Genomic DNA, 27,535 nt, shown 5'->3' on the forward strand with positions numbered 1-27,535 from the left:
CTTAACTATAACCCTTTCATAGGCAAGGCAGGTCTTGGAACGGGAGTTCAACAACTTATTGGCCTTAGGAACTGAACGGAAGTTGGACGACGTGAGTATTGTCAGTCATTCGGGATTTCCCTAAGGGAAAAATTAGATGTCATGTTCACATTGTCTAGTCATTTTAAGCAGTTAGGCTCTGGTTGCCAAGTGCTGGATTTAAATAAGGGGAACCTTTCAGTCCATTAGAAAATGTTGTGTTTGAATGTGGGCTGATTTCCATGGCCCAGCCATACCCCTGTTCAACCTTTGCTTTCAAAGTGTTCTCTGCCCTTTCTATTGCCAAGTGTCATCAACCACAACACTTGCTGACAGTCTTCATTCCCTTTGTGGATGGTTCCATAAATTACATTTGCATCAGACCAACTTATCAAATTTGTTCCATATTCCACACAACATTCAATTTCATATTCCTTCTGTTACACAGAATTAAAATCCACTGGTGAAAAAAGATTGATTTTAATTAGATACAGGACAAGGGTTAATGAATTGAATGAATTGGATTCTTCTTTCTGAAAAGCTGGTTCAGGCAACCAAGGAACGATTCTTTGAGTCCTTTTATTTACTTGCTATTTCTTCACCATGTACATTCACAATTTGGAAGAGAGGACTGAGTGCAACATATTTAAGTTTGCTGATGACATTACATTGAATGGAAAGCAAATTGCGCTGAAGATGCAAAAGTCTTTAAAGCGACAAAGATGTGTTCATTGCTCTGGAGCTGCTTTGTCACTAAGATTGAGATCAGCTCTTGCCATTGAATGTCATTGGGATCTTAGGGAGTCGGCCCTTGAAAGTTATTGGGAGCATGAGAATGAAATTAATGCCCTTTTTTCCTTGCACATTGTAATATCACATTTCAAAATTGAAGGATATGAACTTTGAACTTCCTGTAGTCTAAACTAAATTCCTTGTTCTGATCCCTCTATTAGAGTTTTTTTTTTAAATTGAAAGTTAAACCTGTATTAGCAAAATGCTGTTTTTAAAACAACACTGAAGACTGCAGCTTCAGCAAACTGGGCGCAAAAAAAAATCATTGGGAATGGTGCAGAGTTACAACTTAAAATGTAAACCATCCATTTGCCTCCGAAGTGCTACTTGTGGTGCACTGAGGAAGCAGCAAGCAAGTACAAACTCAAAAGACTGTACAACAGGCTTTATTCCAATAAAAGTCTGAACACCAGTTCAAGCGGCTCCCTGTGTGACTGACTCAGGAGGGGTCAGCTCAGCTTTATATTCTGGTCGGTTGATTGACAGCCAGCCTGGTGGAGTCAGCCCCTAGGTGGTCTTCCTGCAAGTACAGAGATCGCCCCCTGCAGTAGGCTGGTGGTCATATCACCACGCTACTTGACCTGCTGAGTTCCTCCAGCAGTTTATTTTTTGCTTTACCTTTGAAGATGATCTGTTCTAAATTAAGAATTTCTATTTGCTTTGCGCTTCAATGATATGAAGGAGAGTGGACTGGTGCCCTCCGGGAGAATTGTGGAAGACAATTCTGTCCGAAGTGGTAGCATTCTCCATGTTGTGGAAAGAAATAAATAGTTATGGTGAGTGAAAGTTTTAAAGATGGGGTTCCTGTCATTAAAATGACCAATGTGTGTTCAAATTTAATATGGAATAGAATGTGAAACCTAGACAAGGAAATGATCTTGAATCCAAATAAGTTGCCGGAAAGATCACAGCAAAATGTTGCTTGCACACATTGTTGAAAGGAAGTTAATTGATGGGTAATATTAATCACAAGAGGCCTGGAAAATGACGTATCTCTGCACTAGAGCAGATATGGATTAGGGGAGAGTTAATAGAATGGACCATTACAAAAGAATTTAAGGATTAATATTTCTTGATAATATCTGGTGACCTGGTGAATGAGTACCAAAAGAAAATGGTCTCAAGGGTAAAACACAGAAGTCTGCAGACACCATGGTTGAAGTAAAAACCCCAATGCTGGAGAAACTCGGCAAGTCAGTGTCCTTTATAATAGCAAAGATAAAAATACTTAACTGACATTTCAGGCTTCAGCCCTTCATCAAGGTATGGTCTCAATATCTTGAAAGAATGCTTTTGCAAAGCATTCTCTGAATATGGAGTGGATTTTGAAAAATAACTATAAGGTCTAATAGCTGGGGAAGGTGTGTAGACAAGTGAGATAAAATTTGTAAAATCCAATAAGTAACAACATCTCCATCTGAGTTGCAAGAACAGGACAACTCCATCCCAGTCATTTCTCAATGATCAGTGACAAATGGAAAATACCCTGTATTGTGTGACTGTCCTGCCAATCAGAACTTATTAATAGACTCTACACTGATCCCTGATTTGAAGTCTCCAGAAACTGTCAGCTCAAGACCTCATTACAATCTTAGTTCCAGCATGAACAAAAATCAAGAGTTCCATGTGTGACTTGTTCATGGGATGGACTCTACCCTATTCAACAGACTTTGTTTGTGGTGTGCAACTGTGGTGATTAATTCTCCCCCAGCCCACCCCATGCCTGAGATGAGAACTTGCTTTGAAAATGGAAGACCTCAGGACCGTCAAAGGTAGCACAGTTAGTGTAACAGTTAGCGCAATTCTTATAGCACCAGCGATCAGGACTGGGGTTCAAATCCCATGCTGTCTATGAGGAGTTTGTATGGTTTCCCCATGTCTTCATGGGTTTCTCCCACCATTCAAATACGTACTATGGGTTGAATGCAATTGGGTGTAATTGGGGCAGCACGTGAGCCAATAGAGTCTATTACTGTGTTTTATGTCCAAATTTAAAATAAATGAATTCTGGCCATTTGGCTAAGGGCAGGAACAATTCTTCACCCTCTTGGTAAGTCCATCTCCTGAGAACCTTGAGAACTCAGCCAACCACAACTTGCACTCTTGTGGACTAAAATTGCACTCATACATTGCAAGCTAAATCTGACACCACCTATGTCCAGTTGCTTTTGCAATACGTATGACATGCTTGAAACAGCAAGCTAGACGTTCGGACAATGTGCTATTATTAAGAAGAGAGAAACAGACTACTTATGTTGGAATCTTGAGCAAACAATGAGCTGTTGGACAAGATTCATCGGTAAGAATGGTCAGTCATGTCCCTTTATCAAAATAAAAGTGATATTACATATATGAATAGGGAATGAGTATGGGGAGGTCCAATGGGTGATGGGGTTCAAGATAGGAGGGTGAGAGGAATAGATGACAATATAAATGTAGCAAAACTATACCCCTTTGGTGATTTTGACACAAAATCTCCAGAGATTAATGAGGACTTAACCAAGTGAAATTCAATCTTGGGAACTAGCAGGAGAGAAAGAGTGAAAAGATAGGGTAGGATTTTCTAGGAACGTACTTTAAAATCGTGAAGTATTCTTGTTCCTAAATCGATAGCCAAACTGCAGCTTGCGAGCCACATGCGGCTGTTTGACGTAGAATATGCGGCTTGTGGAAATATGTCGGCTGAGACAGGATTCGTATGAGCCGGTGCTCGCAATGGTAGTGTTAGTGGCGTGGCTTGCAATCACATGATTGTGGCAAACATCTGAAGTCTATCATATGTGTTAAGCAAGTTTGGCCACTCTTGATCTATTGCCAAACCTGTCACTGTTTCATTTCCGGTTATTACAGGGTGATGACAAAAGTTTCAGGCGCGCACCATCATGGCGAAAACGTTTTCGACCACGAGAGGTCCATGGTATTACCATGATGGCTGGGTCCACAGAAACACTACCTGCAGGTTTCAGGGTTACAGCAATGTCCACTCCAGCTCCATCAGTGCAGTCCAAGAAAATTCAACCAGAAGGTAAATTCTTGGGCATATTCAATCCTAATTGGCAGTCATCAATTCACATTGTAATTAAAATGTAGCAAATTACATAATTTCTGTCAGTCCCACATAGTTTTAAGGCAAAGTCAAAGGTCACAGCTACTAATAATGCATCTGTATGTGTCCTTAATATGTCTAACTTGTCTGTTAGCTATGTTGCATTAACATTATACTGAATGGCTTGAAACAGGCAGGACCCAGACTTCTCTCAATTGTTAAGCTCAAAGTACAATATTCCTTGTTGTATTGCTGAATGCTAATGGCAATAGAATTATAAACACTTTGCTTGAATATTAACATGTACAGGACTAGATCAAGGTTCCTTTTATTGTCACATAATAATACATAAAAATGTAATAAACATGATATATTTCAACTTTTACCTTCCTTAAGGCAGTGTCGTCATGAGTGTTGCTTTGTGCCCTTAACAATAAGGAAAAGAGCAGAAAAGGGTCCCGAAAGAGATAATGAATATCCATGGATTTGCCTCCAGTGTTCCCACAGCCTCTGGAGCCACACAGGCTGCTGTTCAATTAATTGGCAACCAGTCCATGCTTCCGATATGATCAGTAAGCCTTTAGCACCGAGGCACTTCAGGTGCCATTCTTGCCCTCATAACCCTGTTGAATCCCAGTTTCGATACTTGGTTCCCATGAGCCAGTCTCCAGCAGCCTGCAGCCTGTGTGGAGTCCTTTGACTGCAAGTTGCCAACTGCTAGCTGGCTGTGTGCATAGTCAGATTCCCTGTAGGGTTGTCTCCCATGCTTGTCCTTCTCAACTGAGATGTACTTCCAGTTTCTAATGCTGTATGTCAGTCCGCTGCCCCCTCCCCCCTCCCCACCACCCCCCCCCCCCCACAACGCAGAGTCTTCAACCCTTGTGGTCCACTGGCCAGCACAGGCACTGCCACCTTGGGCACAGATCTCCAAGGTTGTGGAATTTTAAAAAAACACCATCGGCTCCTTTTAACAGATGGTACGAGTCTGTTGGATTCATGTCCAGGCACTAGGATCCTGTGGAGCAGCACTGTGTCTGTACTTTCCCACAGCAGCACCACCATTTTTTTCGACATTCCTGAAAAAAAATTGCTAACTCTGGTTTCATACCTTAAATTAAAATTTCACATGGTGTACCTAACCAAGGGCAACTTGTATCTAGCTCAAAAGAAAACTTTTTGTTGAAGAACATGAAATATTTTTGATCAAATTAAATACTGAATATTCAAAGTCATAGAAGCCATGAGCCACTGATGGGCCACAGTGTGTCGCCATGTGGGTCTTTAAAAATGTTAAATAAAATGCCTTAAATTAGATAAAGATATGTTTCTTACAGACAGGGGTGCAGCACTGCTGGAGCTCACTGGAGCGCCACTCTGGCACCTCAGGGGGCAGCTCTGGCACCTAATGGGGCGGCTCCAACACCACCTTGTCGCCGTTTTTGGAGAACTCCTGCACCTTAAAAAAAAAAAAAAGCACTGCACCCTGCTTACAGAGCTGCCTTTGACTTGAAAATATTGATCAGTAATTGCCACAAGTGGGCCAAGGCAAGTTAGGTAGGTGGGCCTTTAAACTGAGAAAAGTTGAGAACCACTGGGACTAGAGCTTATTTACTCGATCATCAATGAAATGTATTTAAAAAGAGGTCCTCTGCAATAACCGGGTCCCTTAATGATATTGTGGGGTGTCTTGTAAGAGCAGATAGAAAGGAGGAGTGGGTTGACCGCGGAAGGTCTGCACCCTAGAGCGCCTTTTCCACTGGCATCCCAGTTAATTGGCTGACCAGTGTCCCGGCATAGGAAGCACTTTGTGCCGTTTCCACTGGGCCGCCCTTCACTGGGACACTAATTGCTTTTCCACTGAACGCACTCATCCCTGGGGACCTTCAAATGGACTTTCTGCTCTTCCTTTTCCACTGGTTCTATTAGCATGCCAGTGTCTGCAAACGCCGGGAATACGAGTAGAGGTAGAGGTAGTTAATCCCTGGTGTGAAATGACGTCATTTGACGCCGGCATTTGCACAATGTTCGTTTTCCACTCGACCCTGTCCCAGTAAATTCCCAGTTAATTCCTGGGACAGAGTGCCAGTAGAAAAAGGGCTAATGTCAATCAAAAGCCTGGACGCTGAGTGATCTTGGAAAGAAACAAACATGCATATACCATAAAAATATTTAAAAAAATTCAATTAAAGACCCTTGCCTGATGTTTGTTTGAAGGTTGGCTACTTCTGGTTGTGTTAATCTGCAGGAATGACTTGCTATACTTACTGCATGTTGTGTGAATTTTTTGTTGCTGTCTTGATGGAAACACAGTTGGTACATCAGGGACACAGAGGTTAGACACATCAACTGTACGCACATATTCCTGCTGACATCCAGATCAGTCATGGAGTCAGTGGTGATTACTGGTGAGTATGTGACCTTTACTTTCTGCTTTTCATGGTTACTAAGTCGAGGAACTTTGGGACAGTACCTGGAAAGTTACAAACAGAGAATGTTGAGAAGCATTGTTCCAAAATAATTCAAACTTATGGGGAGAATATTTTACAGATTTGTCTCATTGTTGCCTATTTTGAATTTTGAATATATCTATTTTTTTCAATCAATTTGACTTGATCCACGTATATTCGAAAAATTAGGTTTGCCATACTACAGATGACATAGTGATGTGACCAGCAATGGCTATTTAGTGTTACGAAACCGATGAAACTCTCACTTGAAAAGAGATCCAGAGTTACACCAGACCACATACTGAACTGAATAAGTAGTCAACACATAAAAAACATAGAAGATAGGAACAGGAGTAGGTCATTCGACCCTTCGAGCCTGCTCCGCCATTCAGTGAGATCATGGCTGATCTTAAAGTTCAGTACCCTGTCCCCGCCTTCTCTCCGTAACCTTTAATACCCTTATACTGAAGAAATAGATCTAATTCCCTCTTAAATATATTTAATGAACCTGCCTCTACTGCCCTCTGTGGCAATGAATTCCACAGATTCACCACCCTCTGGGTAAAGAAATTTCTCCTCATCTCGGTCCTAAATGGTTTGCCTATTATCCTCAAACCACGGCCCCGGGTTCTGGATTTTCCCATCATTGGAAACATCCCATCTGCATCCATTCTGTCCAGTCCTGCCAGAATTTTATATGTCTCTATGAGATCCCCTCTCAATCTTCTAAACTCCAGCGAGTGCAATCCCAATTTGAACACTGTATATCTCTCACCACCCAGATTACAGATCTTTTTCATAATTTCGCACCAGTCCACTTCCCTGGCCCAACCATTTTGTTCTGGCAGTGTTTGTATTTGTTGAGAAAAGGCTGTGATTTCAAATCATTTGAACCATCTCAAATTTGTCATCTGGACAAGTTTTGAGAACTGACGAGTTTTGAGAACTGTCGTGCACTCACCGTGTCAAATGAAAAAGCAGCCACGGTTTACAGGTTTGACAACTCGACTGGTAAATACGAAGCCGGCCACTTAATGAGTTTACTATTTCAACATTGATTTTAAATAAAATTCACAGTTTGCAGTATGTTATTTTAGCCAGCACCATCCTTTTGCCTCCTTTGCCTCCCATCCCACCATCTCAAAAGAGCACAGATGCCTTGCGTTGGCTATTTTGTTCATCACATTGTACCCGTTGGTGAGTTGCTCGGTCTGAGGTGAGAGTGTGAAGAGAACATAAAAATATCCAAGGCACTTTGTTCACTATCTCATGATTCTCTCATTGCATTGATGTCAGGTGGGAACAGAAATGAGCAAGACTAACTACTGAATATTCTCCAGATGTTTACATGTCAAGATAGCTGGCCATATGAGAGAAGCACTGGGGATCTGCTGTAGGAAAGCATCTCCTTGTAAGGAATAACATCTTAAGGCCAGGGAGGGAGAAAGCCATTTGTGAAAGAATCTAATTAATGATAGATCATTTGTTCCCTTCAGTGCATTCCCACTACTTGTATGGACACATGCTTGCTGCCTTTCGGGAATAATCCACCAAGTCTCTGTGAGATCAACAATGGAGGTCAAATGCTGTTGTACAAAAGTTAGAAAGGCATAGATGGCTTGAATGTATGTTGAATATGAATGGGCAGTAGATTACTTAAGTTATAAAAATATACTTACCTTATCATTTTTTTCATCTGGTAATGACTTCCTTTATGGGATTATCCTTTACAAAGCTGGTAGAGAATTTTAAGTTTTCATTTTTGAGATGTTTCATTGTAATATTGTTATAATCCAAGTTCGGTATGTAGTAAATTATGTCGACTTTTAACCTCCAGTCCACTTGTAGTTTCCTTGGTTGTAGTAATTTTTTCGAGTGTATCATATCTGCTGTATGTAAACGTATGGCCATGAAGTAATGCAAGTTTTTTCAATGTACATGTATGTAAATATGGCTGAGTGTAACAGCATTTTTTTAGATAATTTAATGGAATTTGAAGATGCAAATTCAACCTAAATGCTGTCTTAATAATTGATGTTGCTGCCATTTTTATCTCTCAAGGATATTTTGATCCACTTGATGAGCATTTATTCATTTTCAATGAATCGTATACAAATATGTGTCTACCATGCCAACTGTAGCACGATATGATAATTGAATGGCTTTATTCTGTTTATTTTTTTTCACTTATTGTGGAAATAGCAACTATTATATTGAGTCCTTTTTTTTCAGTAAAGCATTGATATTTCAATTGGCAGCAGTTCCAGCCTCCCAAAGTCTCTTGCTCAACTGAACATTTCAAAAAAAAGTTTTATCTCCTTATACAAACATCAATATTTTTCAAATTAGCCTTGTGGCTAGTTGCACAAGAGTTTGTTTCCTTCATTTTTTGGGGGACGCCTGAATCTTGCACATCATTTGCTGTGTTCTTTTCAGTTACTTCCTTAACTCTGAGTAGTTTTCTCTCTTCCCACTTTAATTTTTGATTGTACAGGACAGACCTGATCTGATACTGATCTTTTCAGAATGCAACTTCTGAGGTACCAAAACTGCACAGCAAACATTTTTAACCTCCAATGTTGATCATTCTGATCTCAAAAACAATAATAAGCTCTGATAGTTAATTCAACAATTCTTAACTATTTTGAAATGAGTGTCTTCTATTGCAAAGCCTTCACATGTTGAGAAAGTTGTAGCACCAAAAGAAAATGAATAGGATTTTGTCAGAAGAAAGTTAGTAGCATTTTATCAAAAGATGCCTTTTAATAGTTAAACCATTTCCTGATGTGATTCTCACTTTAAAATGTACACCTCTAAAACCAGAATCAAAGCATTTGGTCTTTTCCCCTATTTTTAGGTGGATGAAATGTGATAGATGCTGTTAAACTGGTTACACCCAGTTTACCTGGGACACAGGGAAATGATTTCTCAAATCAAAAAAACACAATCAGACTTAATCTCGCCGGATATTTCCGGAAGAATTTAGACCTGTTCTTTTAAAGTGACTAAGCACTGGCACTTTCCGTTCCATGAATCTTTATGAAGATCCCTTGAAAAATATTGATTATTAATAACTTTTAAGAAGATTAGCAAAATGTTAATCCTATTTTATAACATTAATTTTAATAAATTGATAAATATATATATAGTCCTTCAAAGGTGTTGAAATGAGCATCTTTTTAATTCAGCATTTTGTGGAAAACAGTCAAAATCTTTCTTGGACATGAGTGTTTTACGAATAAAATAATTAAATGTATTCACTTTAGCATTTTAATTCCCAAGTGCCACAAAAATAAAGTAACAATTTCTTTCTATTTAAAGAGTTCAGCTTTAGATGACATGCAGGGAATGTATAGGACCAGAGGATGAACTGACACTGAGCTCTAGTTATTTTTTATTTTGCCTATTAGGGGCAGCATTATGTATTAAAGTAAAAAAAATTAAGAATAGATAGTCATCAAATATTTATCTTTAGTATAGCTATGATATAACCCAAGATTTTATTGAATTTATCCAATATATTTTGGAAAATGTCATCAGAATCTTCTGAATGCACTTGTCTCCTGTCTAGCACATTTGAAAATGGTTTACAGTTCCTCATTTAAATGTGGAGAAAAGCATAATAAAAGTTTAAAATGCCTGAAAATAACTTATTCTAATTATGAAAAGACATTGAATAACTTTTTCCTCTGTATTTCATATTCAAAACAGCTTAATAGCTAGATTTGAATATTCTTCGTAAAATAGATGAAAATCTTGCTATTTTATGTTAATTGAACTAGTGTCTGTTTGTTTTTAAGCATTTTCCTTCTAAATACAGTAAAACCCTCAGTATTTGGCCCCTATGGGGATTGGTAGATGCCAGATAAGTGAATTTTCCGGTTACTTGGTATTGCATGTTGCGTGGATTGGCAAGCAAACTACCTGAGGAGCACCAATTTTAAACTTGCGTAGTTTAACCTATTTCTTTTCTGCAATCCTTTTGCCGGTTACTTGAATTCTGGATAATGGGGATTTTTGAGAAATATCTGCGCTCAAGCTTATGGAATTTATTGTTCGCCAAGTGCACCAAATTTGCATCATACTTGTTTTATGAACAGGTGCATTTATTTTAAGAGACGCCACATTTTTTGTGACATTGCACTTTCATTCACCCAACTGCTTTTTAGGCTCAATTATCTTTTAGAGTCCGTAGATTATGAATTAACAGCTCAGTAAGGATGTTGATTAAAGTTTACAAAGCAGCAAAGTTATGCAGAATAACTGGAGTGGGTCAACTGCTGTCTCACCAAAGTCCAATTTGCACCATTTGATAATGTTGCTAATAGCTTCACCCACTCGCACACATGTGCTATTTATACATTTTAAAATCTCTTTGATATCTCAATACATATTTTAATGGAAACTTGCTCCACGCTTCTGTCCTTAAATTATAACCATATTTAATCAAGTACATTTGAAAAAAAAATTAAGCACCATTCTTTCATTTGTACATTAAAATTTTCATAACATCTTATACTGATGGGCATTCCATTAAAATAGTATTTCCCTCTGCACTTCTCCCAGATCCCCCTTCTTTTTTTTTGTGCAATTTGGTTATTTATTTTACATTTTATTTCTGCCAAGCTTGCCTTGTCATGTGATAATCATCCTTCCATCACGTGTACTCATAGAAAGCAAAGGAAATTCATGGCTATGAAGTCATTAAAAAAAAATTAATGGATACAATTTGGCTGTACAGCATCCTGTGACTAATTGCCTGATTTCTGACAATGAACATCTCTTCTGAGTGTGCAATGGTGATGGTACAGATCTTGGTTGATGCATATCACCTCGTTTATACTAGGGTTAGGAGAGGAAGTGGTGGGAATGCTCAAAATAAATGTATTACAATGGTAGACCATTCATGTAATTTGATCTCTAGAAAGAAACTGTTATCTACTTATCTTTGAATCAAGTGCATGTGTATTTAAATTATAAATGTAAATATAAAACATTTGTATCTATCAAATGAATCTTTGAATGTTTGGATGTCCTCCATTTCATTAAACTATGACAGGGTAAGATGAGCTCAACCTTTAAATTAAGAGGATCTATTTAGAGATTATTCATTTTTTATTAGTATCAACAAATAAACATTTTTGGGTTTAAAAAAAATGTCATATCTTGCAGTTTACATGGACTAATACTGCCACTTCAATTTTGGTTGCTTGTTAAGGAATTATGTATTAAAAAAAGTAAAGGTTCCATTATTGTCACGTAATACTACATTTAGAATGTAACATATATGAAATTGTCTACCGTAAGGAAGACAGAGGGTCACCACTTTGTCCAGCGCCCCTCACAGGGATGAGGCCCCAGCAAGGAACAAACTCACAACCCCTGGCTTACAAGACCAGTGCTCTAACCACTGAACTATTGGAACCATTCAACATATACATAGTACTTAAAAAAGGCTGGGTTGTGAGCTTCACAGAAGTTCCTTTCAAATACAAATGTACTTTTATAAAATTGTTTCAAGTGCTATGGATTTTTTTGGATTAAATTACCAAGAATACTTGGAGATTTGCTTTGCGTTGTGACGCTATGTCACAATGTTGGTGTCCATGTAATATGATTGGTTCACAACGTCTCAGTGTAACATGTTAGTTGTTTTTGAGGAAATTAAATAAACGTTATTAAAGCTATTAAACAAGTGCCCATATTATACTGAAGGTGTATGAACATTCAAGGAGCATGCTATGACGTAGCTCATGGCAAATTCTCTTGAAATATTGGATCCTATCAGTCAAGACATAAAGTAAATCTTGGTGAGGCAGGGTTGGCGACATTGGAAAGGGAAATTCACATTGAAGGAATTGAGTGTGGCAGAATTTTTCTGATCTTCTGAGAGCTTTACTAATTGTTTTGTGACCGGACTGTTGAGGCTTTTTTTTCTCTCATTTGTCACACCTTAACACTCTAAGTGTATGTGAGTGCATGTTTCCATGGTCGCTTCCCTTGATCGTACATCTTCAGCTCATTGGTGCCATTCACTTCCTTGCTTATTTGATTTTCACCCTTTTCAAATGGGTAACAGAAGGAATATTCCTTGTTAAAACCTACAGAATTTTAGCTTAGTTTAGATTTTGGGGAGGGAGATTTATTTGACATATGAAAATATGTAATTTACAGTATTTGTTGCAGGTATAGCACCATGAAATAATAAAATGATACTTAAGAATACCATTTAAACTTTTTAACTCACTTGAAGGAGCAATGTGTGCCATGATGAGTTTAACATAAACAGCAATGTGTTGATCTAAATACTCCATTATTTAAAAAAAACCCTCCCTTTCTCCAGCATGACTTTGTGTTTGTATTTGCAGCCACAAACACTATGTTGGGGAATAGCAAAGCCAGGGAAGAGGTTGGTTTGATTAAAATTTAAACATGATTGTGAGTACAGAGTGTTGGGATAAACATTTGCAAATTCAACTCGCGGTGAAATAAATTAAGTCATGGTCTTTCGCAAAACTTTTATTTCCTTTTCTGGTAAACTTTTAAGTAGTCATCAATTGACGGTTCCCTTTTAAAGTACAAATATCTTTATCGTCTGTATGTGAAAAGTACTAATATGAAAGCCAACTTGTCCCAGAGTGCAGATGAGATCTCTGAGCTGTCTAATGTTGATAGCCATGAAGAGTAAACTCATACAATCTAACATGAAGCTGTTAAGAAGAAAGGCAATTTTGTTTGAACAATTGGCTTGCATCGAGATCTAAAGAAGGTGATGAGCTAGGCTTGGTGTAGATTTAATCTTAAAAATGCATGCCTGTGGTGAATGACAAGTATTTATGGAGAGCGCTGTTTCAGGCCAGAGTAATATTGAGAGCTCATTATTATGCATAATATTTCAGATGCAGATAAAAGTATTCACTGATAAGTTGAAAATTGAAACCTACAATTTTATGGCATTCACAGCCTTCATAAATTTATGGTGGACTGGTAATTCAGTCCAAAAGGAAAGTGGAAATGATTAATTAGTATTTTAAAGTAAAACGTGCTGATGAGGGCAAATAAAAACTAATCTCTGCAGTACAGTGTTGTTTGTTTTGGTCACTAAAAACCTGAACTTTATGTGCAGTCTTAAATATTCTGTTTACAGAAACAAAATCTCAGTACTTTAGTTCATGCAATAATGTGCTATCTTTTGCTTCACTGTACATATAACGTTCTATAAATATTTAAAACAAAACGCCTACTGTTTTCAGACTTTATTTTGTGTTCCACATTTAATGAGAAGTGACTAACAGTCATTAATGATGATACAGAGTTTTAAACATTTTACTTCTGTGCCATCATGAATAATTCATGCATCATTTTATAAAGTCATTTTATTGCTTTTTGAGATTAGTTCTGTCCAGGTTTAAAGTTTTGTTTCCAGCGTAAGTCCGGATGATTAGATCTGGAGTTGCTTCTCACATTGGGAATGACATGTTCATCTGTGTCTGACAATAGCTCTTCTTTTCTGTTGCTTCCGATAATTAAATGTAATTATTTGCTGGTTGGTTTTTGTAACCAACCAAGAACATAACATTGTGGTCTTTGCACTTGACATGCTCTTGTTTTGTACAGTATATTCAGATATTTTGTTTCTTTTGTCAAGGTATTATTTGTTGACATTAAAACTGAAGCAAGTATTTTCCACTGCCAATAAAAAAATTGCTAAAAATCACTGTGTTCTGTTTTATCCTTTTACTTGTGTGTAAATGTTGAATTACTTCAATCAAACCTTAAATCAGTAGTCAGAATACTATAAATTCTGTTTGCTTTGGTTCATTTTCCTCCTTGAAAATCTTGAATTAGAGGAAGTTCTGATGCAATCAGCACATTGTAATGAAGCAAGATGTATTTTTACTAACTCTTCCCTTGCATTTAGTTATATGGACAATTAAAACTATACATTACCGCACAGAAAACAGGCCATTTGGCCGTTCTAGTCTTTACCGAACTATTATTCGGCCGAGTCCCACTAACCTCCATCCAGTCCATAGTCCTCCATACCCCTCCCATCCATGTACCTGTCCAAACTTTTCTTAAATGTGAAAAATGACCCCACATTCACCACTTCAGCTGGCAGCTTGTTCCACACTCCCACTACTCTGTGTGTAAAGAAGTTCCGCCTAATGCTCCCCCTAAACTTTCACCCTTAAACCTCTGGCTTGTATCTCACTTAACCTCAATGGAAAAAGCCTACTCGCATTTACTTTATCTATTACCCCTTAAAATTTTGCATATCTCTATCAAATCTCCCCTCATTCTACAGAATAAAGTACTTCCCTGTTTAACTCAGTTCTTGAAGTCACTGCCACATCCCTAGTAAATCTTCTTTGCATAACAAGGACAAGATTCCTCTTGCCCTCACCTACCACCCCACCAGCTTTCACATCCTGCACATCCTCCTCTGCCATTTCTGCCACCTACTACATGATCCTACCTCTAGACACACGTTCCCCTCTCTGTCTTCCGCTGGGATCGCTCCCTCCAAGACTCCCTTGTCCACTTCTCCCTCCCCACCAATCGTCCCCTTGGGACCTACCCCTGAGACCACAGGAGATGCACCACTTACACCCATACCTCTTCCCTCAGAACCATTCAGGGCCCCAAACTGTCCTTTCAAGTGAAGCAACATTTCAATTGTGATTCTGCATGGATCATCTCCCACTGTGGACTCCTCGACATCACTTTGTTGAACACCTCGACTCTGTCCACTGCAATAGCATGGATCTCCCAGTGGCCATCCATTTCAATTCCCCATCCCATTCCCGTGCCAACATGTCTGTCCATGGCCTCGTACTGCCACACTGAGATCACCCGTACATTGGAGGAGCAGCACCTTATCTTCCGATTGGGCACCGTCCAACCAGGTGGCATTAATATTCACTTTTATGGCCTTCTTTAACCCCTCCCCATCAACTCTCTATTCCCTGTCTCCTTTCACACAGACGTGATAAATTCTACCCCGTCCCTTATCGCATCCAATTAACACCTTTTGCTGGTCTGGATTCCTCCCCCATTGTTTGAATTCTGAGACTTTCTGATACATCCTGGTTCTGCCTTTTCTGCTTTATCCTTGAAGAAGGGCTCGGGCCTGAAACATCGGCAATATATCTTTGTCTCCTATAGATGCTGAAAAGACCAGCTGAGTTCCTCCAGCATTTGCGACCAGAGATGTCTTCCACACTGATGAGCTCAAAGTCTGCACTTGTTTCCAGGATAGGAATGAAAGGGTATGCAGTCATCAGGGACTGCACTACATATGATGCTGCCATCGAGGCTTTGTATGTTTGGTACCTGAAGATGCAAAACGAGGAGCTAGTGGAGTTGTTCAAGTGAACCGGTACGGACTTGAAGGGCTGACATGGCCTCTTTCCGTGCTATAAACGGATATATGGTTATTCTGGTGTATTTACAATCTTGGTTTGTCCTTCCAAAATGCAACACCTCACACTTGCCTGCATTAAATTCCATCTACTAGTTTTCAACTCATTTTTCCAATTAGTCCAGATCTCTGCAAGCTTTGAAAGCTTTCCTCACTTTTCTCAATGCCTCTAGTGTTTGTTTTATCTGCAATTCTGTACTCCGATGCTACATTTAGTGCAATCCATCAACTCAAAAGGCAATAGGAGTTTTAAATACAGAAACAGGAATATGTGGTTCTCATCAGTCAACTTTAGACTTGAATGGAATTTTTGAGTGTTCTGCAGAGATTAAAAATGGGAAAGGAATGCCAAAGTCTGAAGTTCAGATATCAATCCTTTACAGGTAGATCCCTACTTTCGAATGGGTTCTGGGACTCGCATTGTAAGTCAAAACAATAGTGCCAATATCGCCCTCTACTGTTTTTTTAAATTTAAATTTAACTTAATACTGAAAACCTTTTATACAACACAATTTAAACAAAAAGAATTACAATGCACACAACCCTTTTTTTAAATTTAAATGTTATTTAAATGCTGAAAACCTTTATTATAACACCAAAAAAATTACAAAGCTGTGCCACATATTGCAAGTGAGGGGTAAATATCGTAACTTGAAACTGAAAGTACATGATTCAGACTAACGTATCTATGAAATATCTCAATATGTCAGGGTCTATCTGTATTTAACTCTAATATATTCTGGAACCTAAAAGATGGGTTCTTAATTCAAGCCATGATCTCACGCCACTGTCCACCAGATAATCATTCACACACACAGACCTTTCAGCAATTCCACCCACCCATAATGGGGATAATTTTCAGGAGAAAATTGAGTGTTAAAATGGAGGGAAAAATTAAAGGTGTGTACTCTACAACACTGCAAACCAAGTCTTAGAACTTTGATCTCCTCAACTCCACTGTGTGAGTGAGAGAGAGAACAGCCTCATTACTGCTCTCAGTGCCTCTCTGTAATTGGTTAACCATTGTGCGAGCACTGAAAATTTATTCATTTTGTTGCATTGATATGATCATTTTGGCCAATCAATGTTTTTTTTTCCCAGAAGGTCGTTGTGAGTTGCATTCTCGTATCGCTGAGTGACTTCCAAGGATACTTCAAAGAAAGTACGGTGGCTGTAGGTTGAAATTGGATGGCGTAGTCTGAGAGGGCCTGTGACAATGCTGTGTGTCTAAATTTTTAAAAATATATATATGCCAAGCACACTGAGTTGGATCATCTGACCCACTGACTAATAGCGCTGCAGGATCATATCAAACATGGGTCAGAAGAGGCTTGAGGTGCATGCCCATCACTGACCCACCTCTTTCCAAAATTACAGATCTCTTTGCCACAGCACCGAACTCCTATGGAACGTTATATCTCTTGGCATTTGCATCAGCAAACAGCCCTCCAATCTGCATATTTTAGCACATCTGGATAGCTGGGTGGCAGAAAGCATCTCGCTGAAAGAGGGCCTAGAAAGAAACAGTGGCTCACTGTGGTCCTCAAGGCATTGGGGAGTGTGGTGTCAATGGAGGTGATTTATTGCTGCTTCAACCAAAACAAAGTCTCTGTGTGTTCTGAGTGAGAGCATGTATTGTACTATGTGCCAGAGCTAATCTCTCTTCCACCTGTACTTGCTGTGAGTTCAGTGGTGACAAGCAAATGAATGTTTTGTATTTCAGCTTTGTAACATAACATGGTTGAGCTACGGATTAGTTTCCAGGAATGATAGTTTGCCAAAAGCTATTTATGAGACAGTTTTTTTTTAATATTCTCTTTTTCTGATGGCCTCATGAGAAAAAGTAAAATATACTAACAGTATATCATTATCATTCAAACTTTAAGTCTTGGGTTAGAATGTCATCACTCAGAACTTTTATTTTCAAGATTCCAGAGTTGTTCTGATTTATGAACATTAATGATAATTAGATTAAGAAAACAACTTTAAAACCATAGCAATCTAATCATACTATTGTTTGAGAATTATTTCCATGCATTGAATGGATACTCATTCTTATTTCCACAGGGCAAAATGGTGGCTTACTCTGGACAATGAAGATATTGCTTCCTGAACACTTTTGGGTGTATTTTATGGATTTTGGGCTGCTGATCACGAAAATCACCTTTAAAATTTCATATCACATATTGTTTTTTTTTTAAATATAACCTTTTTTTGTGATTTTCTGTTGTGTTTTTAACATGCTTCAAGCCGACAAGGACATGAAGTGCAACGTGCCATTGAAAATTTATTTTCTGCATTCGTGCTTGGACGTCTTCCCTGCTGATCCTAGTGCAGCCAGTGACGAACACGGTGAAAGGTTTCATCTGGACTTTGCGACCATGTGGTATTCGTCAATGTTGGCCGATTATTGTTGGACACTGACACAAGAGGCATCAGATGCTGAGTACAAACCAAAATCAGTGGCAAAACATTTTTAGGTCAGTTGAACTAATTCAATGTGGCAGCATTATTTTGCGATTGAACATTCTAAATTTAATAAAAGTTAATTTAATCTCTCTCCAACCTCCTATGTGATACAGCAAATTTGAAATTATCTTTATGTTCAGCTTGAAGTTGCCTATCAAAATGCCAATTTCTTTTAAGGAAGGAAATCTTTTGGGGAAAAAAAAGTTGTCCAGTGTTATGGGAAGGATAGCTGGTTTAGTGAATGGGGTAATCCTATATGAGTTGTGTTTACAACAGCTATAAATCATTTTAAAGCAGATACAGTGTATCCATTTATCAGTAAGGTGAGCTCCACTCAATCTCTGTTGCTAAGTTGATTGAATCACCTTTTAGTCACCTTGCTTAAAACATGCATTGCTTCAGTTCTAACAAACGCTAAAAAATATTATTTCAAAATTTGTCATTGCTGACCTATTTTTATTTCTATGCTGATCTGGCTAGGTTCCTGAATCATTTATTTCAAAAATCTATCATATTAATTAGCCAAAATATCAATGTCTTTGATGTTGCTCTAATGTGAGTATGGAACCTAATTGAATTAATTTAATTGATTGAATGGTTTACTGTTCCAAGGTACAGAGAAAATGTATGTCTACATTGCTATCCAGGCAAAACACGCCTTACTTAAATCAAATCCTGGAAATGTATTGTCAAGGAATGCCCTTAAAAGAGTCAAACTTGTTAACTATTGAGGGTAAATTATCAGATGGTAACTTCATTTTGAGGGCTTGAGTTAGACAGCATAGAAACAGACTCTTCAACCAACAACCACCCTTTTAACCTAATCCCATTTAACACCACTTGGTCCATAATCTACTGTAGAGTGTTATGAGACTCTCTGCCACCATTACCCTTTTGTCATAGTAGATAATCATCTTTGTCTGCCATCCAGTTCACAGCAGTAACAATGTAACTGAATGGCTTTTTTTTAATGTTTGCACCAAATGGCTGAATAAATGTAGGAATCTGATCTCAAATCTATGTTAAATTAATAGTTCTAAGATTACAGAACATGTTTACCTATGACCTAGTTAAGTTCATTGTTCAGAAGTGTCCACAATTATTAATCTCAAACTAATCACAAATATATTTAATCCTGTGGTGGTTGCTTTAAGAACAGAGGAGCTTTTTTTCTGCTTTTGTTTTGAGATTCCTCCAGTGCCCAGATTTTGCTAATAACCCCAGGTACTAAAAGTTGATGACGACCTCAATCCCCACCTACCATCACAAAGAGTGGCTACCAACGTCAGTTTCTAAAAAAAAGCAAAAATCCAATTTTGTCACATTAAATGTTCGTGTACATATTTATCACAAGAGCAGGAACTCTATTGAGAATAATGACATGTTGAATTGCTGATTTAATGTTTAGAGATGTTCAGTTTCTCCCAGGGATGGTGTCTTTATTTTTGTTAATTCATTATCGGACATGTCAATAGAATGCAAAATTTGTTGCCAGCTGCTAATTGCTCTTGAGTTGGTGGTGGTCATTTACAGTCTTCATCTGTTGCAGATGACCTTTGGTAAGGTGTTTGAGGATTGGTGAAAGTACCAAGTCAGGAGCATGACTTGAAAGCTGTTGATGCTCAAATAATCACGTAGCTCTTATCTTTGACAGTGGAAATTCTAAATTTGGGAAGCGCTGTCAGAATTGAAAAGTAAAGTGAATAGAGTGCATGTTGAAGCATATTGCAGTCACTTTATTGGTGGTGCAGGGAAGTAGCATTTTGGGTGTGAATTTGATACCAATCAAATTGCTTTCTTTATCCTGGCTGTAACAAGCTGATTGAGTGTTGAAGGACTGGACTCATCCAAGCAGGTGGAGCGTTGAAGGACTGGACTCATCCAAGCAGGTGGAGTGTTGAAGGACTGGACTCATCCAAGCAGGTGGAGCGTTGAAGGACTGGACTCATCCAAGCATCCTGACTTGTGCCTTGCATATTGTATAAAAAAACATGCTATGAGGAGGTGAGCCATTGGCTGCAAGGTATCGAGCCTATGCCCTGCTTATAAAGCCATGGTTAATATGCTGTTGGTCCAATTATCTTTTTTCCTCAAGGGTATTGGTGGGGAGGGACTTGCCAATGAAAATGTCATTAAACGATAGGTGGTTAGACACATTTTTGTTCGAGATGGTGACCACATGACACATTCAGCACAACATCTATTCACCAAATCAGTCCAAGTTGGACTACTGACTAATGTTGACTGCAGCCATAAGTTGCTATAGTTTCTGGGAAGGTGAAAATAGAACTGGACACTGCACCACCATCAGCGAACATCTCCATTTTGATCCCATGTTTGAAGGAAGGGGCTGAGATTGTTGGGTATGTCAATTTGCTGCAATGATTTTCTGAGGGTGAAATAGTTACCAATTACCAAAACTAGCTTCCTGCGGGAAAGTAGAGGAAATTTACTCATTAAAACTGTTAGTTTTAGTATGGCTTTTAGGTTGAAAACTGTGTGGCACCAAGCTTCAATTAATAGAGTTGTGAAGTCACGTAGTGACACAAGTTGAGTTCACGCTGACCATTAATCACCCATTTTACATTAATACTTAACTATTTTATTCTCTCTGCCACCTTGCCAAGCCCCCTAATTCTACCACTCACCTGCACACTTGAGGCAGGTTACAGTGGTCAATTAAATCCTTAGTCCATGTATCTGTAGGCCCTTTCATGCCAGGCCTCCACCTGGCTATAAGCCCGGATGGAAAATATAAACTTACCTTTCATGGAGGTGCCCTAAAAGCTGCTCCTGCATTGTATTTATGTTGAGTGGCACATTGCAGCGCCACCCAGAGCCAATGGAGCTGGGGCGACTGGTGCCATAGCACCGCCTGCCAAGTTAACATCATTCATTCGCGCCGACATGTAAAGAGCCCTATAGGGGATCATGGCGGTCCCAGAACAGGCAACACAGATGATTGCAGTGTTGGCAGCCAGTCTTAGTATCCAGGCAGAAATCCTGCACCCCATCATTAAGGCCATTAATACCATTAAATCCCGCTCCTACATCTCAGGCTGACAACATCACCGTGATATCATCAGCCCCCCTCTAACCAGCCGTTTGCAGTGGCATTACATTCATGCGAAGCGGTGGAGCACAGCGCTCCCCCGATTACCCTTCTCCAAGAGGGATCGCAGTCAGCACCTTGAAGCTGGCCAAGGCGCATTCAAGAAGAGTATCCCGATGTAAGGGCTTTTTCACTACACGAAAGGGCCTAATGATCAAGATAATGTACCTAATATTTTCTTGAAATGTTGGGTTTACCTAAACAATTAACAGTGAAAGATTCATCACCTCTTTATATTTCAAGGAGATAAGAATATCTCACCTCATTTGATTCAATGTATCTTTCGAAGATCTCCGTGTCTGACTGTATTTCAGTTGTCAGTGGTTCTGAAGCCGGGGGAAAGCCAAACAAGACAAGTATGCCTTCTTCTCTATTGAATGTAAGTGATTGTGTTGTTCGTGCCCATTTTATGTTCGCGGATTGTGTGGAGATGTATGTTACTTGTTTTGGTATTTTAATGCAATTAACTATAGATGCTAAATTCATCATAAGATAATGTTATTTTTACCTCGTAATGTTGAATAAATTATTTAATTTTTTAGATCTATGTAAATCTCAGTTTAATAAAATTAAAATGTGCCTGAAAGCTGAAGATTAAGAGGTAATAGAGCAATTCAAGGTATCTTCCTGGTTATCAAAGTGTTCACTGTTCAAAAGCCACCGCATTCACCTTTATACAATAGAATAAAGATCGACCATCTTTAAAATGGTGACTTATAAGCAGGCTTTGAAACTAAAGTGAAATAATGTTACTAGTGTAGCAATTCGCAAATATTTGTGCTCTTTATGACTGCTTTAGTACTTCTGGTTAGACAGTGAGAGTTTGAATTTATTCATTTTAAGACTTGTTACGGTAAAATCCCCATTATCTGTCATTCAATCAACTGGAAACAACCAACCAGCAAAAAATAAACTGAGGAAATAAATATATTTCTTAAAATAAATAAGGGTAAAAGTTTTAAATAAAAGTTTAAAATTTTAAAAGTAAATGTTCTCTGAAGCAACACACAATCCCTTGAAAGCAAATATTCAGCCATTGGAGCACCCCGGTCATGCCTCACCTGCAGCCGCTGTTTGAATAAAGTTTCGATAAAGTTGTGTTTGAATAAAATGGCGGCACTGCCGAGACCGCTCGCTGCTGGGGCAACTCTCCCAAATTGTCTCCCGATCCCTGCTGGTAAATGTCTCTATCTTTGTTTGTATAATTTGAAGTACATTAGTAAGGTTCGATCTGTAAAGTTGGGGGAGTGGGGAGGCACAGTTCGCATGATGACTCGTGCAGTGCTGGGATAGCACCAGCAACTCGGGGTCGAATTAAAAGGAAGGTGTGCGATGATCTGACCGGGTCACTTGCATGGAGGTGAGTCAGGGTGTCAGTGCGAGGAAGGTGCCTAACCAGGACATGGAGTTGAGTTGGGTTGCTCCGAGGTCCTGACCAGGACACTGGCATGGAGGTGATGCGGGTTGCACCAAGGGTCTGACTGGGACACCAGGATGAAAAGCCAGTTGATGCTGCCCGCTGCTAGGGCGACTCTCCCAAATTGTCTCCTTATCTCTGTCTGGTAAGAGTCTATATCTTTATTCGTATTAGGTATATTAGTCAGGCTTTATCTGTAAACTTTGGGGAGAGGGGATTAATTATGACAGCGACACAGTTAGTGTGCTGGCCAACATAATGCTATTACAGCTCCAGCAATCAAAGATCGAATTTAAAATTAAATTTAGGAAATCACGGGAATTACTCGATTAAAGTGAACTTTACATAATTAAATACTACAGTATTGATTTTTTTTTCAAATTACATTTTGCACTGCCTTTTGGCTGTTAAATGGTGTATACTTAATGCAAGGATCGACAATGAGATAGACAACAGACTCGCCAAGGCAAATAGCGCCTTTGGAAGACTACACAAAAGAGTCTGGAAAAACAACCAACTGAAAAACCTCACAAAGATAAGCGTATACAGAGCCGTTGTCATACCCACACTCCTGTTCGGCTCCGAATCATGGGTCCTCTACCGGCACCACCTACGGCTCCTAGAACGCTTCCACCAGCATTGTCTCCGCTCCATCCTCAACATCCATTGGAGCGCTTACACCCCTAACGTCGAAGTACTCGAGATGGCAGAGGTCGACAGCATCGAGTCCACGCTGCTGAAGATCCAGCTGCGCTGGATGGGTCACGTCTCCAGAATGGAGGACCATCGCCTTCCCAAGATCGTGTTATATGGCGAGCTCTCCACTGGCCACCGTGACAGAGGTGCACCAAAGAAAAGGTACAAGGACTGCCTAAAGAAATCTCTTGGTGCCTGCCACATTGACCACCGCCAGTGGGCTGATATCGCCTCAAACCGTACATCTTGGCGCCTCACAGTTTGGCGGGCAGCAACCTCCTTTGAAGAAGACCGCAGAGCCCACCTCACTGACAAAAGGCAAAGGAGGAAAAACCCAACACCCAACCCCAACCAACCAATTTTCCCTTGCAATCGCTGCAATCGTGTCTGCCTGTCCCGCATCGGACTTGTCAGCCACAAACGAGCCTGCAGCTGACGTGGACTTTTTACCCCCTCCATAAATCTTCGTCCGCGAAGCCAAGCCAAAGAAATTAATTAGGCATGGTCAGAGTGAGTCTCAGTCAACCGGAAAATTTGCATTTCCAGCATCCACAGTCTCAGGAGGTCCAGTTAATGTACTGAATTAACAGACTGCAGTATCAGTACAGTACTGATTTCCTGCCTCATGCAACAACAAATAACCCAGATCTAAAAACAGGTTGAGCTTTTGTGTCCCCTCTTCGAGCAAACTTGGAAATGAACATGAAATGTAAAAGAAAATAGAGCTGACAACCCCAGAAGCAAAGTTGGCGTGCTTATGCGAGATGATTTAAAATGAATACAGATCTTGTTGTTGGCCTTGATTTACCCAGTTCCCATGGAGCTGCTTTTGCAGTGATAGCCAGTTCAATGACAGAGCATGGGCACTGTATAAAAATATCTTGACAGAACTAATGTAATCACTGATTCCTTGGTTGGCAGGTTAATTCGTGTGACATGATTTTCTTTCTTGGTCGTTAAGGGAATGTGGATGTCATTCTTAGCGAGTCATTTATTCTCTTGCCTTGTGGGCTTTGAACTGTTTGCATCACTTTGTGGGCTTTGAATTGTTTGCATCACTTTGTTTAGGACTTTGTTTATTTAAAATTCAGCATCAATAGTGCATCTATTTCATCTGCTGCACTGTCTGCTCTTGAGGGAGGACTCCGTATTAAGCTGCAAATTCCAAGGTCCTGGATGTTAATGTTGCACAATTCTGTAGATGAATTGTCCCCCATGCTGAAGTCGTCGTCTGTGTCCTGCCTCAGTGATTACCGCGCTGTCGCACCCACATCCGTGGTCACGGTGTTTTGAGAGGCTCGTCATGGGGCACATCAAGCTCCTGCTGCTCCCGTCACTGGACCCCCCCCCCTGTACTTTGCACACAGATCCAACCTCTCTATGGACGGTGCCATCGCCGCCACCCTCCACCTAGCCCTCACCCACCTGGAAAGCAAGGACTCATATGTTCAAATGCTGTTTATTGACATCAATTTGGCATTCAACACACTCATACCTAAATTCCTGATAAGTTGAGCCTGCTGGGTCTAAACACCTCCCTCTGCAATTGGATTTTTGACTTCCTGTCAGGGAGACCTCAGGCAGTCCGGATCGGAAACAGCACCTCCAAGACTATTACACTGAGCATGGGGCTTCCCAGGGCTGTGGGCTTAGTCCACTGCAGTTCACTCTGCTGTGTTTAGCTGCATGACTGTGGAGCTAAACACAGCTCAAACCACATCATCGAGTTTGCTGATGACGCAACCATGGTGGGCCTGATTAGTAGGAGTGACGAGTCAGCATACAGAGATGAAGTGCCGTCACTAACAGACTGGTGCAGAGCCAACAACCTGTATCTGTATGTTGATTTCAGGAGGCCCAAGGCACCATGCTCCGCTGACCATTGATGGCTTCACTGATGAACTCATCAAGAGTATCTAGTTCCTTGGAGTGCACCTGGTGGAGAATCTCACCCGGTCCCTTAACACCAACTCCGGAGCCAAGAAAGCCCAGCAGTGCCTCTATTTCCTGCGAAGGCTGAGGAAAGTTCATCTCTCACCCTCCATCCTCACCACATTCTACAGAGGATGAATCGAGAGCATCCTACAGAACTGCATCACCGCCTGGTTTGGAAGCTGCGCCACCTCAGACTGAAAGACCCAGAGGATAGTGAAGTGAGCGGAAAAGATCATTCAAGGTTCTCTTCCTACCACGAGGGACATCTACGACACTCGATACAGGCGAAAGGCAATAAACATTGTGAATAACTCCACAAACCCCTCATGTAAACTGTTCCCCTTCTGCCATCTGGTAGGAGGTACCGTAGCACTCGGGCCCTTACGTCCAGACTGGGCAACAGGTTTCCCCCCCCCCTCCCCCAACCATCAGGCTCCTGAATTCCCAGAACATATGTGGACTTTCACTGTATATGTCTTAATATTTTAATGTATTTAACTTCTAAAATATTGATGTAAATATGCTCCATTGACCTGGAAAACATGCTATCTCGTTTTTACCATGCAAATATGATATGAATGATGAATAAAGGTGACTTAACTCGTTAAATATGCAAATGAAGCAGTACTTTGGAGAGGATAGTTAGGAGTCATCTGTATTATTACAACTCTGCTTCAACTATCAGCGAACCACGTTCGAATCCAGCACTGTCTGTAAGTTGTAATTAGTTTGTACATTCTCCCTATGTCTACATTGGTTTCCTCCTGGTGCTCTTGTTTCTTCCCACATACCAGAGACGTACAGGATAGTAGGTTAATTGGTCATATGGGTGTATTTGGGCAGCAAGGGCTTATGGGCGAGAAGGGCCTGTTATCAAGTTGCATCTCTAAATATTTTCCTCCCCCCCCCCCTCAAAACAAACGGGGGTTGTAGGTTAATTGGGATATTTGGGCGACACAGTTTCATAAGCTGGAAGGGACTGTTACCCTGCTGTATGCCTAAATTTAAAATTGGGCGGCGCAGGCTTGTGGGGCAGAAGGGCCTGTTAATGTGCTGTATGCATGTCTACCCATTGTCAAGCTAAAATTCAAGCAGAAATAAAAGTTGTAATTAACAAATTCAGCTGCACACATATACTACAAATTTCCTGCAGAGGGTGCTGCAGTTTAAAATAAAAGAGGTGGGAATAGTGGCCATCTCTGCTGATAAACCCCTGCAGCTGCACCAATAACTTTGAGCTGAATGGCAAACAGCAGTCCTGAATTGTTGAGAGATTTGTGTAACATGTTCTGAATGGAATGATGAAGATTTGGCCTCTAGAGAAGAGAAAGTTGTCACTGAGTACCTTGTTGTCATTGCACAGAGATTTTGTCAGTTTGCAGGCAGAGGCTTCTACTGAAAGACCATACAATTCAATGTTGTATCCTCCATGGGAGATCTGAGAGCAGTCGTAGCAGCCAGAAGATCTTTCAGTATATCCGACCATCTTTAACGCGCAAAAGATTCACATCAGAAGGTAACATATTCTGAAATGTTAAAGATGCAGTCACTCTGATAAGATTATTCTGTAGGCCTCCCAATAGCCTTTAGGAGGTGGAAGAACAGATATGCATAAAGATTAGGTAAATTTACAAAAGCAACCGGGTTGATGCAGTGTGGTGCTTTAATTTCCCCAGCATTGAATGGGAAATCCTTTGTGTCAGAGGCTTTGAATTGAATTGTGCAGGGTAAAGGAAGCAAAGAGGGTAATTATGGAAACTATAGTGATTCAAAAGAGCTTTTGAAGCATATTGAGGAGGTTAAGACTCCAGGTCCTGACAGGATTTTCCCCAGGACTCTGAGAAAGGTTAGTGAGGAAATAGCAGAGGTTCTGACAGTGGTTTTTCAAATGTCATTGGAGATGGGTATAGTGCCGGAGGATTGACATATTGCACATGTGGTTCCTTTATTTAAAAAGGGTTCGAGGAGCAAGCCTAGCAATTATAGGCCTGTAAATTTGACGTCTGAGGTAGGTAAATTAATCTTACAGATAGTATATATAAGTATCTGGAGAGACAGGCTCTGATCAGGAATACTCAACACGGATTTGTGTGTGGAAGGTCATGCTTGACCAATCTTGTTGAATTTTTTTGAAGACGTAACTAGGAATGTTGATGAGGGTAGAGCAGTGGATGTTGTC

General features: G+C 39.9%; 2 protein-coding genes across 13 annotated transcripts in view; one reads left to right on the top strand and one right to left on the bottom strand.

The window, feature by feature from the left end:
* Positions 1–11,314, top strand: part of ppfia4 (PTPRF interacting protein alpha 4) — a 460,378-nt gene extending 449,064 nt beyond the window's left edge. For 6 of the 12 annotated variants that reach the window (XM_069941636.1, XM_069941628.1, XM_069941631.1 and 3 more), the window contains 2 exons: positions 23–91; positions 3,661–4,215. In XM_069941636.1, coding sequence (XP_069797737.1) covers positions 23–91; positions 3,661–3,900 — 309 coding nt within the window. In that variant the 3' untranslated portion in view covers positions 3,901–4,215. The other 6 variants (XM_069941629.1, XM_069941638.1, XM_069941632.1 and 3 more) reach the window with 2 other exon arrangements.
* myog (myogenin) overlaps positions 4,843–27,535 on the bottom strand; it is a 34,965-nt gene continuing 12,272 nt past the window's right edge. The window contains exons 4-5 of the transcript XR_011358416.1: positions 6,122–6,326; positions 4,843–4,932 (exon numbers count right to left, since the gene is read on the bottom strand). The gene's annotated coding sequence lies outside the window, so the exon portion shown is untranslated. The remainder of the gene's footprint in view (positions 4,933–6,121; positions 6,327–27,535) is intronic.

This window comes from Narcine bancroftii, chromosome 5 (assembly GCF_036971445.1).
Source record: "Narcine bancroftii isolate sNarBan1 chromosome 5, sNarBan1.hap1, whole genome shotgun sequence".
NCBI lineage: Eukaryota > Metazoa > Chordata > Chondrichthyes > Torpediniformes > Narcinidae > Narcine > Narcine bancroftii.